General features: G+C 35.9%; 1 protein-coding gene across 1 annotated transcript in view; it reads left to right on the plus strand.

The window, feature by feature from the left end:
- Nucleotides 1-2,279, plus strand: part of LOC106764919 (protein LAZ1 homolog 1) — a gene marked incomplete in the record, with an annotated part of 16,133 nt that extends 13,854 nt beyond the window's left edge. The window contains 2 exon segments of the mRNA XM_014649359.2: nucleotides 1,383-1,625; nucleotides 1,712-2,279. Coding sequence (XP_014504845.1) covers nucleotides 1,383-1,625; nucleotides 1,712-2,002 — 534 coding nt within the window.
- Between the last annotated feature and the right edge of the window lie 10,503 nt (nucleotides 2,280-12,782).

The raw sequence follows: 12,782 nt of genomic DNA on the forward strand, positions 1-12,782 counted from the left end.
CATTTTTAAATCTTTAGGTATTTAGATTTTAAGGTGTACTGATATATTCCTATCATTTGCATTTTTGTTTGGGATTAATCTGAACTGTATTCATTGTCATTTGTATTGCATGAAAACCATGGGCCATGCCACAAGTATGAATATTTGAGGTAGTGTGTATTTTTCTTCCTTTGTGTTCATGTCAAGCAGATTGTTGAATATTTGTGTTGTATATGCATACATGTCAAGCAGATTGTTGAATATTTGCATTGTATATGAATGCACATACAGACATTTGTAATTATTATTACTTGCGTAAACACACATTTCACTTCTGCTCATCTGTATTCACACATTATTCACGCAAAAAAGACTTGATAGCTTACCTCTGTTTCAAACCAAGTCATCCTGCCCATGATCCACTCCTCTGACATCATTTGTGTCCCGGCCTAGCCATTTCCTGAATGTGCACTTCTTTCCAGCGACCTGTTAGTCATGAGTCTCTGTTCGATTTTGTGTTGTGATGCTCACACCTGCAGGACTTCTCCTTTTTTTCTTCATTTGGTTTTTTCCGCACTCTCTTTGTTGAGTGTATTCTTTTATTATTAATGCAATTGTCTTCCTTTTTTTTTTTTTATTGCGATCGTATTTTATATTATGGCCTTTCATTATCAATCATATGAATGCCTCTAATTACGGATAATTCTGTTTTTGAGCACTAGTGTGTTGCAGCATCCTGCTATCCCACTAGAGACTGCTGTCCAGAATTGACACACCTGGATAATAATTGAAATAAGTGAATGAATGATAAACTGTTAACTTCTGAATGAATAAGGAATATACGTATCCTCTGTATTTAATTTATAAGTGATCTGGCTATAACTAGCCTTTTGTTCTTGTTCAAAATATGGCTTTGCTTCAACAATCTGTCTCTCTGTAAGTCGGCAAAACATTTGTGTGTGAGCTTTGATTAATGGTAGGATAATTAATGAAGTACTAAAGGATGAACATGTTTAGATGTTATCTATATATTTATATCTGCATCACTGGTCCTCACTCCTGGATGACTGTTGATGAGGCACAGGCGTAAGATGCTATTTCCGAGAAGGACTTCTGCTGTACATTAAATGATCGTATATGGCATATTAAGTTAGATTTTATAGCTTTTTTTGTGACCAGTGATTGCTGTGCTTTAAAACCGAGACAGGGTCATTTTATTCTGTTATTCAAGGGTAGACTGGTTAGCTGTGTTGTATGTAAAGTAGTATGTCATGTGATGTTACGTCAGGTTATGTTTAAACTATAAATTCTTGTGTTGGGTGTCTTGAAACAAAATATTCAATCATTCTGAAGTTGTGGGAGAACCTTTTCATGTGGTTTGGCATCTTAAAATTTGTGAATAGATGGGCGTGGCTGCTGTTGTGCACCTTTATGTCTTCCCAGCAGAACCTTACAAAAGGGGGGAGAGGTGTGTCCGTAATGTAGCAGTGATGACCGACTATGCCTCGCTAGGAGTGCCACCAGATCCTGAGGAGGTTCGAGACTGTCAGCGCTCGACGAGAACATGGCTGGGAGCCTATGAGAGAGAAAAACCTATGAAATTTACCCAGAGTGTTCGGGACGTTGTTGTTGGAAGTGGTGAAATTGTGAGATATGAACACTTGAACCTGCTCCACCTGTATATCTTGTCATGTTTCTAATTGTGAGATATCTACTGTCTTTTATGTTTCAGATTGTCGATGACATGATGTTTACAGTTTCTCATGTGGTGGAGCCTGTTGAGAGGGGCATTGCAAAGATAAACAAAACCTTTCATCAAATATCAGAAAATGTGAAACGCCATGAGCAGAGGACGCAAATCGCCAAGGATGATTGTTACCTTGTTCCCTTGCGATCACGAATACCAGAATTTTCTGACGTTCATGATAGTATGGGTGATGGAAGTTTCAGTGATAGTGGCTTATCCAGTGGAAAACGACAGTATTCTCAGTCAAAAGCAGGAACCTCCAGAAGTAGAAGATAGTGTTTTTTTAACAGTTCAGTGTATATATAGTTACACACGAATCGACGTGAAATTTTAAACTACGTCGTTATATTTTGGTGAAAGTGCTGAAATATAAGTGTATATATTTAACGTGAGGTGATGGAGGTATATTGAGACACTGAATAATAACTGCTATACGTGTAACATATCATCAAGGTGTATGCATCATGTGTAGTGCTCCTCGTAAATGTTGAAGGATTATTATAGGTTCCACTTCAATTATTTACATTTAATGATATGTTTGTTTTAGTTGGTCTTTTACTTTGTTAAGAGAAAAAAAAAAATCCTATCATCTCATAGATGATGTGCTCTGTGGGTAAACTTATCTATGTTAGTGTTTTGTATGAAAGAGTGAAATTAATTTTTCGAAGTTCAATGAGTATATACGAGATGTCAATGTCTTCAAATGAGTTTATATGTAAACATATTTTGCTATAACATTACTTATTTTTTTAATTTTCTTCTAATGTAAATGACTACGAAGAAATTTATCTAAATTGGGTTTGTCAATGTTTTCATTAGTTTCATCCAATTTTGTGTAGGTACGGAGAGAGAGAGAATAGACTATAAAAAGAAAAAGCTTTAAAAGTTCTATTATGATATGACACAAACATTATTTAGTATGTATGTTAAAAGTTGTATTATGCTATGATTCAAAAACATTAAGTGGTGGAGTCTCCTAAAGTTTATGGTTCACTTTTTTATGGTACAACTTGTTGTGATACAACTTGTTGTGATACAACTTGTTGTTCAATTATAACTTAAGTTAGTGTTAAATAATAATATAATAATATTTGTGTCGTGAATGAATATTTTCTTGTTAAAAGTTTTAATGGTGATATGTCAATGAAATGACTTTTTTAGAGAATATTATTCTCATTATTAATTATTTGTAAAATTTACAATAATTAGATTCAACTTATAGTAGTTCAACAATAGTTCCTAATTCTTTAATATCTAAAGAGGCTTGTTGTGTGAAGGAATTGAAAATAGTTTCCAAATAGGCTAATAAAGATTCAATACTAAAGATGATGAGTCAATTTAACATACAAGGAAACCTAGTAAGAGTAAGTCAAAGAAAGTTAATATTAAATCTTCGAAAGCAAAAACTTATAAAAATTAAAGGTCTTTTTTGGAATGTGAAATGATTGATTAATGATAAATTTTTTAATGTGATGAAGAATTTTCCTTTTTCTTTGTATATGAAATTCAAAGTAGGAAATGATTTTCGCGAAGGAAATCACGAGTTTTTTTTTTTCATAATAGGTTGTTTTTCAAACAAGTGTAATGTAATTATATCATGAGTTTGATGTGGTCTCCCCATGTTTTCCTTTTATTTTATTTTATTTTAAATAAAAATTTCATGTAATGACAACAAAGCTTCACATGAACTTATTTAGGCTTAGTAGACTCATGTTGATTACAAACTCCTAGCCAATGGTCCTATCACTAGAAGCATGGCCAAACTCTTACAAGAAGAGCCATCTTGATATGATCATACATAGGTCAAGAATGAAGAGTTTAAAGAGTGACAAAAAGCATAAAAAGAAATAGCATAGGTTTTCTTAGGTGTGTATTTTTCCTATTCTAGTTTCTAGTTTCTTTTGCTTAATTTACTTATAGAGAAGCTTATAAACTCTTCTTTTCTTTAAAGTACAGGCAATGTGAGACTTCACATAGTTTGGACTTAAAAGAAAAGAAAAATAAATAAGCCTTATCATTTTGTTACTTGTAGAGCAAGTTAATCATGCATAGTTTGTAATTTTTGTTTCTAGACTTGTTAGGAAGCATATAAACCCTTAAGATGTGCAAGAATTAAGAGATGTGGGACTTAATCACCCTTGGGAAGCTGCTGTACATCCAGACTTGAAAGCTTTCCAAGTCCCACATCCTTTAATTCTCTTCACTTACTTCATCCTTAAGGCTATATAAGCAACCTTAATGGTCTCATTTTGTAGACACCTTTGAATTGAATGAATTTTAAGAGTGATTTGCATTATTGCTTATCTTCTTTGAGATAGAAATTTGTCTCATAGTCATATTTTGGATCTTATCTTGTGAGAAGCAAGTGGCGATCCAACCTTGGCACTTATCTTGGATCATTTCAAGTGGCGTGTCCTCAAGTTCATAAGTTATCTCATCCTTATCTCTTCCATTTTAAATCTTTTCAATTTTCATTTCTTAATTGTCATTAGGTTGCTTCTATCTAAGCATGTTATTCCCTATCATGTGGTATCTAGAGCCATTGGTTTGATCATTTTAGGAATGCATGTTAGATGAAAATAGCCTTTGTTTTGTTCTGCCAGCGCTCAAGCACCAAAACTGATAGTATGTGCATCTTATTTCTGTCATATCTTGCTTATTTCTCATCCAAATTGAGCAATTGTTTTTTCTTAGTTTCGTTTACATGTTAGGAATAATAGCCAGTCATTATTTTGCTTTAATTCCATCGTTTATTATGCCCAATTTTTGTTAATTCGTTCTATACTCTTTCCAGTGCTTGCTGTTTAGGAATAATTCTAATATGTTTGGTATGTGCTGACCGCTTTGTGTTTTTGGTGGCTATATCTGATCTCTTGGACGTTATACACCTTCAAGAAACTCTTAAGGATGATCAAAAGCATCAAATCAAGTTCCTAATGTGGTCCAATTGCTGTTGTTCAGAGACACCAACCAGCACCTTCCAACCCAAGCAACTAACATAATCTTTGGAGGTCTTCAACAAGTAGGCTTTTATTTCCTTTTGTGTGCCTTTTTCAGCTTCTATTTCTTGTCTTGGCTGGATTTTTTGAGTCTTTTATTGCTTGCTTAGCTTTGTATTGAGTCATATGTGATTCCTCCTTAGGAGTTTTCTAGAAAACAATTCTTGAAATTACACTTGCTAAGAGTCTTTTTGCATCTTGGTTCTTGTATGCTGAATTGAGTTTGATCACCTTAGGATTTAAGTGTGTAGACTTTACTTGTATGTTCTGTATTAGTAGAGGCCTTAAAGAAATCAAATTTTAGCTTTAATCAAACACACATACTCCATCAAACACTACTTTTCCAAGATTAGTAATGCCAAATCTACGCGAGTCAAAAAAATTTTAAACCAACACCAAATCTGTTTGCTGCTTTGTGCCGTTCTGGGCCGAGACTTTGCCTCTGTTTTAGTGTGTTTGATAGCTCATTTTTTAAGCCTCTCTTATCGTAAAATTACAGAATATATAGGTTTGAAGTTTGCCAAATTAATTCCACTCATTGTTAGATCTTTCTCTTTATGTATGCATAGAATTTTGGTGTGAATTGTCTCTTATTTGTGTCAATTCTTTTGTTGTTGTCTTGTTCACATGTGATAACGATTGAAATATTGTTACTTTTATACTTAATTTTGATACTTAATACACCCTTTTTGACTTAGAGACTTGCTTGGACTCATGATTTTGCTTTAGTTTTGTGGATAAAAGAGTTGAGGATATGCTTTATGATTTTATCACTAAATTTCCTTGATTTTATAGGTTATTGAATGATTTGAAATAAGGGTTGAAGTATCAAGGAGTTGGAATGCAGAAAAGTCAACCAAAATGCAGAAAATTGTTAGGGTTATATATGCTTTACTTTATTAATTGTTAGGGTTTTTCCTCTATACTATATGCATGCTTTGTTTAACTCATTCAATTGCATGATCATTGATTTTATCGATATGGACACATACAGGGAAATCTAGACTTGGGGAAATTCTCTCAGGAGCAATATTACCTAGACATAGGGATAGGAGAACCGATTGCCTTTAAGCTTTTGTGAGAATGTAATGCATGAGTAATTGCTAGGGAGACAAGACATTGTAAACTAGTAATTAGGAGTAGGTTCTCTTCACTGAGACATCGGGTTTAGGGTAAATTAGAAAGTGACATTAACATTAATGAAGAAGATGAATTTGTTTATGCATGAGAGTGATTAGGTGAAACCTAAACCCTAACAACATATTCATCTCATATTATCAACATCATCCATTCACTTTTGTGTTTAGCCTCAATTGATCAAATTGCATGCATATTTATTTTTATCGTTTTGCATTCAAAAACCCCAAAATATTGTTCCTATAGTCTTAATTGGTTAAGCAAAAGCACAACTGTTTAGTGTTGTGAGTCTCTTGGGAAGATGATACTTGGTCTTACCATTTTATATTATTTAATACGATTCGGTACACTTGCCGAAGTCTTCACAACATGTGACATTGTTTTGACTCATTATTTCTTTGTTGTTTTGTGTATTATTAGTCTCTAGATTGCTGCCAGTTTTTTTGTACCAATTTTCTTGCTTTTATACGTTCTTTTTCCCTCATTTGTCTAGTTGTTTTCCTTGGAATTTTTGGCCTCTTGAAGTGTGTTAAGTCCCTGGCAAGTGTACCAGATCGTTATCAAGTAATATAAACGGGTAAGTCCGAGTATCATTTTCCCAACGGACTCTTAGGCCTTAACTTTCATGTAACCTAATCCTGTAAGACTTGAGAAAAGAGAATAAATTTGGTGGTTGTATGCAAAGAACAAAAAATAAACATGCAATGCAGTTGATTCAATTGGTTTTGAGAAAATATGGATGAATGGTGTTGTTGGGGTTTACAATTTCATCTTATCCACTCTCATATATCTACTCTTCTTATTTAATTCACTTGTTTATCTAATTGACATGCATACTTTCTTAATTACCCTTAACNCAATTCCTTGGTGAAAAGAGCNTACTACTAATTACCGGCTTGCTATCCCTAGCCTCCCCTAGTAACTAATAATGCAATGCGTTCTGAAGCAAATACAATTGACCGTCCTACCCCTATCCCTAGGCGATATTGGCATAATCAAGGAATTTCCCACCAGTTCATGACATTACCGTACGTCCCCATATCGGTAAAGACAAACATCATTTACTGAATGAGTTAAACAATAAAAGCATTGAGCGCAGATGAGAACCCAACAATTGATAAACAAGTATATGACAAGGATATGAAATAAATAAGAAATTCAATATATGAGAGTTTCAAAAGATTATATTGTTCCCCAACAACAAAGGGTTTAGTTCACCATAATCATAGTGAAACTAGATGAAAATAATGAAAGAATGGAAAAGCAAACCCTAGATTTGATAACAAGGAGCCTAAGCATCCAAGGAATCTCCTCCAAGATGTGTGGAATAGCTCTGGACGTTCTCTCTGCCAAAAGAATCCATATCTAATTCGCACTGGGGCTACATATAAGCCCAAAAAATATAACAGAAAGATTTACAGAATCTAGCTAAAATAATAGACAACCGCCCAGGCGCCTAATTTGACCGCTCAGCGGTTTGCCTCTAGCCGCTCTGACCGCTCAGCGGTCAGTTTTGCCGCTGAGCGGTTTTCCTCTAATCGCTCTGAGCGCTCATGATGAGTCGTTATTTTCTTGACTGTATTTAGTTTATTGCACTTAAATAAATCAGGGAATTGTGTTTAATTGTTTGTTATTTCCCCGTTTTTCTGAATGTTGCTTAATTTGGTCGGAAATTCGTATTTTAGCTAATTTGAATTTTCTGAGCTGATTAATTGCATTTTTGGGTGCAGGGAAATTTTGGAAACATCATTTGGAGCATTAGGGAAGGTGGTTTGATCATTCAAGACTCAACATTTAGTCATTTCCATTTTATTTAAGTTGTAATTTCGTTTTTAGAAACTTTAATTAGGATTAAGTGCATTTGGGCCCTTTTTGTGGCAAATTTTGTAGAAGCCCAATGTGTGGGACACTTGGCACCAAACCCTAGGGTTTCTTAGAGGTGGACCCCACCATTTGTAGGGTGTGGGACGACATTTAGAGTGGAATTTCCGAGACACACTCATGGACACACTTCATACTACACTTTCATTTTGTTTTGCCTTGTATGAACTCTCTCTTGAGAGCTTTGGTGTGCCCTTTCGGTTTTGAGCTATGGAATGAACAAGATTTCGTTTTTCTTCTTCTCTTGCTTGCAAAGATGCTTGTTCTTGCTTAATGGAATGGAGATCTATCATTTCTCCTCTTATATTTTCGTTTTGAAGGTTGAGAGCTTGAGTTTGGAGGTTGTTCCTTGCATTTTCATGGTGTTTCCTTTGGTTTAATGAAGACCCATTTTGTATTTTCGTTTCCTTTTGCTACACTTTGGCTGTTTAAGTTTAAGTTTCTTTGTTGAATGAAGAAGAATATGGTTCCCATTGAGTTTTGAAGTGAAGAGAACTTGAGTTGATTAGTGGGTGTTTGTAGCTTGAACCATTTCCTTCTTGTGTTTTTGCTTTGATGGATGGAAGTAATGTATGAAATGGAACATTGCATTTTGTTTGGAGGGNATATTGGCATAATCAAGGAATTTCCCACCAGTTCATGACATTACCGTACGTCCCCATATCGATAAAGACAAACATCATTTACTGAATGAGTTAAATAATAAAAGCATTGAGCGCAGATGAGAACCCAACAATTGATAAACAAGTATATGACAAGCATATGAAATAAATAAGAAATTCAATATATGAGAGTTTCAAAAGATTACATTGTTCCCCAGCAACAAAGGGTTTAGTTCACCATAATCATGGTAAAACTAGATGAAAATAATGAAAGAATGGAAAAGCACACCCTAGATTTGATAAGAAGGAGCCTAAGCATCCAAGGAATCTCCTCCAAGGTGTGTGGAATAGCTCTAGACGTTCTCTCTGCCAAAGAATCCCTATCTAATTCGCACTGGGGCTATATATAAGCCCAAAAAAGATAACAGATAAATAACAGAAAGATTTACAAAATCTAGTTAAAAAAACAGACAACCGCCCAGACACCTAATTTGACCGCTCAACGGTTTGCCTCTAGCCGCTCTAACCGCTCAGCAGTCAGTTTTGCCGCTGAGCGGTTTCCCTCTAATCGCTCTGAGCGCTCAACAGACCATTCTGGCGCTCAACGGTTTGTTTGACCCTTTTTTTCATCATTTTTCTCCTTCTTTCATGGGTCTAAGTCCACCTTACTTCACTTCCATCTTTAATTCATCCAAAAACCCTGCAAAACAATGCAAAACAAGCATAATATCTCTAAAACCAACTTTTGACTCTCAAGAGACTCAACTAAGTGTTTTACTTGATTTAAAGCTCATTCTAAGCCTCAAAGGGTGTGTTTTACTATCAAATTTAAGTATGAAAATAATGGTTTTTAGACCGTTATCACAATCCCAAACTTAGAACTTTGCTTGTCCTCAAGCAAACAAGACAAAACCTGGCTTTCCACTTTTTCATCAAATAATTCACACTTTTCAAAACTCCTTTTCTCATGACAAGTTATTATACAATTTCAAATTTCAGTGGAATACTACAAAGATGTATGCATGTTTTCAATCAAAATTGGTTCACATAATCAATATTCTTCCAACAGATGCTTTGCTCATGAATGATCAATCAACTAAACATAGATGTAAACATGGATTTAACAATTCTCACCAAGCAAGTGTTTCACTTAATCACTCAAGTGTTTAGGAGGTCACTCTACTATCTACTATTCACATGTCACATAAAACAATATTGTCATTCATCTAAAACAATCAATATCTTCACATGCAAATGTCATCACAAGGACTTTTTTTAAGGCTTGTATTGTGGCTAGGCTAACAAGAAAATTGATTTTTCTGGAATACAAAATCCTTGAGTGAGAGTTTATATCATCATTCAAAGTTCAAGCACACTCTTTTTTTAACCAATCTCACTCATTCCCAACTTTTTCCCCTTTTCATTTTACATTGAGTTCTTTTTACATGCTTTTTCTCTTTTCTTCTTTTGAACTCAATTTTTTTCTTTTTCTTTTTGCCTTTCACTTTCCCCATACAACCCCAAACTTGAACCTTTTCAACACATATAATTATTCTCAATTCTAACTCAAGGTAAATCAATTCAATCAAGGGTTTTCATATTGTTTAAGGTCAAGCTTCAAAAAGGGTATATCATTTACAATTCTTTGGGTAAAAATTTGGCTAAGTAAGGGCTTTCCAAGCATGGCCTTGATCATATGACATACACATGCAATTCAATCAATCAAAGTTAATACCATTCATGATTCTCTGTAAACAGTGCACACAACAATAAAACTCTGAAGCTCAGTACCTCACATAATCATGCTTTCTCACTTCTCACATGAATCCTACTTAGTATCAAAATCACAATCATGAATCACTTACTCATCTGTTCACATAGCTAGTAAACCATCAACCTGGATATCAACATTCACATTCTCAATCATAATCCACAATTTATCATCAATAATAAACAACTCATCATGCAATAAATTGGAACCATTATCCGAATAAGTGTACAAGCCAAGCATAGACTCAAACATAAATTTAACCTATTCTACTAATTCAAAGTACAAAGAAAAAGAAAAAGAAAAATCCCTGTCAGTGCTTGGCATCCATCAGTAGATGCCATCAACGAAGATCCTCATCTGAGTCATCATCATCCTCACCCTCCTAAGCATCCTCAAAATCTTCATCATCATCCTGGTCATCACCCTGTCCTCCTGAAGTTCTAACAGCTCCGGACCCACTACCATGTGTCTGTCCTCGAGGCCAAGCCATGACACTACAGAACTCATCCATAGTCCACCTGTGCACTGGTGGCTGGTCATATAGTCCTATAATCATCTCGGAAGTGGCCTCCTGCCCTCTTTAAATGGACTCCATCCTTGCCTTCATCAGAGACATGTACATGTCTCTCATCTGGAATGGCTCAGGCTGCTCTGCTGGTGCCTCTACAGGCTCATCCTCTTGCTGTGCTGCTGCCCTCCTAGGACGTCTCCTAGGGACCGCTCCAGCTGGCACGTCACCTCTACAATACTGACGAAAATAGGAGGCATTAATAGCACTCCTCGGCCTCTCGAAAGGTGGAACTGAAGTGTCCACTCCTGCGTGCTGGCACAAATAGGTAATTAGGGACGGATGTCTCAGTGGCATCCTGCTGCTCACGGTGTTGGCGCTGCTCATAATCTCACTGGTAATAATCTTCCCAACATTCCCATCCATCTGCCTCAACATACAGTAGATGACCAAGATCCGATGCAAAGTGATATCGGAAACATGAGAGCATGGCTGGATGTTGGCATGTGTAAATGCCATCCAATATTTAGCTAAGGGAGTTAAATCTGCCCTAAGGATGTTCACCGATGCTCTGTTCGGGTTTCTCTGAAAATGCCTCCCAGGGATGCACATAACTCGCTCAATCTCCTCATAATTCCTGGCTTCCCCTAGTATAGCAGCATACATGCACTGCTCTCCTGGCCACTCAGTCCCCAGAAAAGCGTTGATGGTATCAGGATCATAGCTGATCAAGTGTCCCCGTACATAGCTCATGTACCTTCCTGCAGACACTCCTCCTCTCAGCAAGGCATTAGCATAAAATTCCTTCACCAACTCAATACTGGCTGGTGTTGGGTAAGTCGTCAGTCTCTCCCAACCTGGCCTCTCAATCTCCAGACCAAACTCTGGAGCCAAGCCAGGAATGTACATGGCTTTTCTCTCCATCAGCAGTCGCCTCTCCTGGATTATAGCAAAGTGTTCTTCATGCTTCCTTGAAAAGAAGGGTTTCAAAGTGAAAAATATGAAAAACCGCTCAGCTTTTAAGCAAAGCCAAACGCCTCAGCGCCGCAACCGCTCAGCGGTTTGCGCTTGATTTCTCTTCTTCCTCTTTTGCTTTCTTTTGAGTAATCTTCCCTTCTAGCACTTAATTTCAAATATATACCTTTCCCCTCTCAGATGCAATCATTAACACGTAATGTACTTAACACAGGATGAAAACAAAACAATCAACTGGATTGCCTTCCAGGTAGCGCTTGTTTAACGTCACGAGCCTGACCCAAACCTATTTAGCACTCATCAGTAAGTGCTTCTCCTTCTAACACCCTTCAGTAGGTGTTCTTACCTTGTATCCTTCAGTAGATACATAAAAGATTTAGCATCCCTCAGTAGATGCTACCCAAAAAAAATGTTCAAAAATTCAATAAAGTACGAAATCAAATAACCCTAAAACTACAAGTGTTTATACAAAGTGGGATTTAGATAAAATCAATTCATTCTATCCTGGTTGGGATCTTCATCAACCCAACTCATCAATTGCTTTCTATCCACTCTCTTTATGGCTCTTGTGAATGGTTTCCTGATGTCCAACTTGCCATCTTCTCGATTCTTAATAACAAGCCACTTCTTATCCTTGAATCTCACTTGTGCTCCTATTGGAAGTGGTGTATATTTAGTGTGGATAGTGCCTCCTTTGTCAACCTCCTCCTCTTCAGGTACCTGCAAAACATTACGACTATTAGAATTGGTACCTGTTATGTTGTTGATAAGCTGTTGTTGAAGCTATCAAATTAATACTACTTTTCAAGACAACTTCAGTATTGCCTAGTAGTATTCAAGAAAGTAGATATGGCTAAAGTAATCCTAAGTCGTCTCCCAACGAACACGGAATTGCTTTCGAATATTTGAAACTTATGAATGCTATGCAATGCTTAAGAACAAAAGTGAGGATGTTTAAAGGTTGTTGTAAAACAAATAGAAAACTTAAAAACAATTATGAAGAAACAGGCTAATTNCACTNCTTTTCCAAAATAGATTCATCATCGGTTATTTACACATCATTGTTCAATTGATTATTGTTTAAGTTTCAGTACATTCTTAATTAATTTGAGGGCGATCATGCAGTTAATCAAAGTACATTCTCAATCAAATGCAAGACCTTTCTAGATTATTCACAATAAAT

Source organism: Vigna radiata, chromosome 6, assembly GCF_000741045.1.
Source record: "Vigna radiata var. radiata cultivar VC1973A chromosome 6, Vradiata_ver6, whole genome shotgun sequence".
In the NCBI taxonomy this organism is placed as follows: Eukaryota; Viridiplantae; Streptophyta; class Magnoliopsida; order Fabales; family Fabaceae; genus Vigna; species Vigna radiata.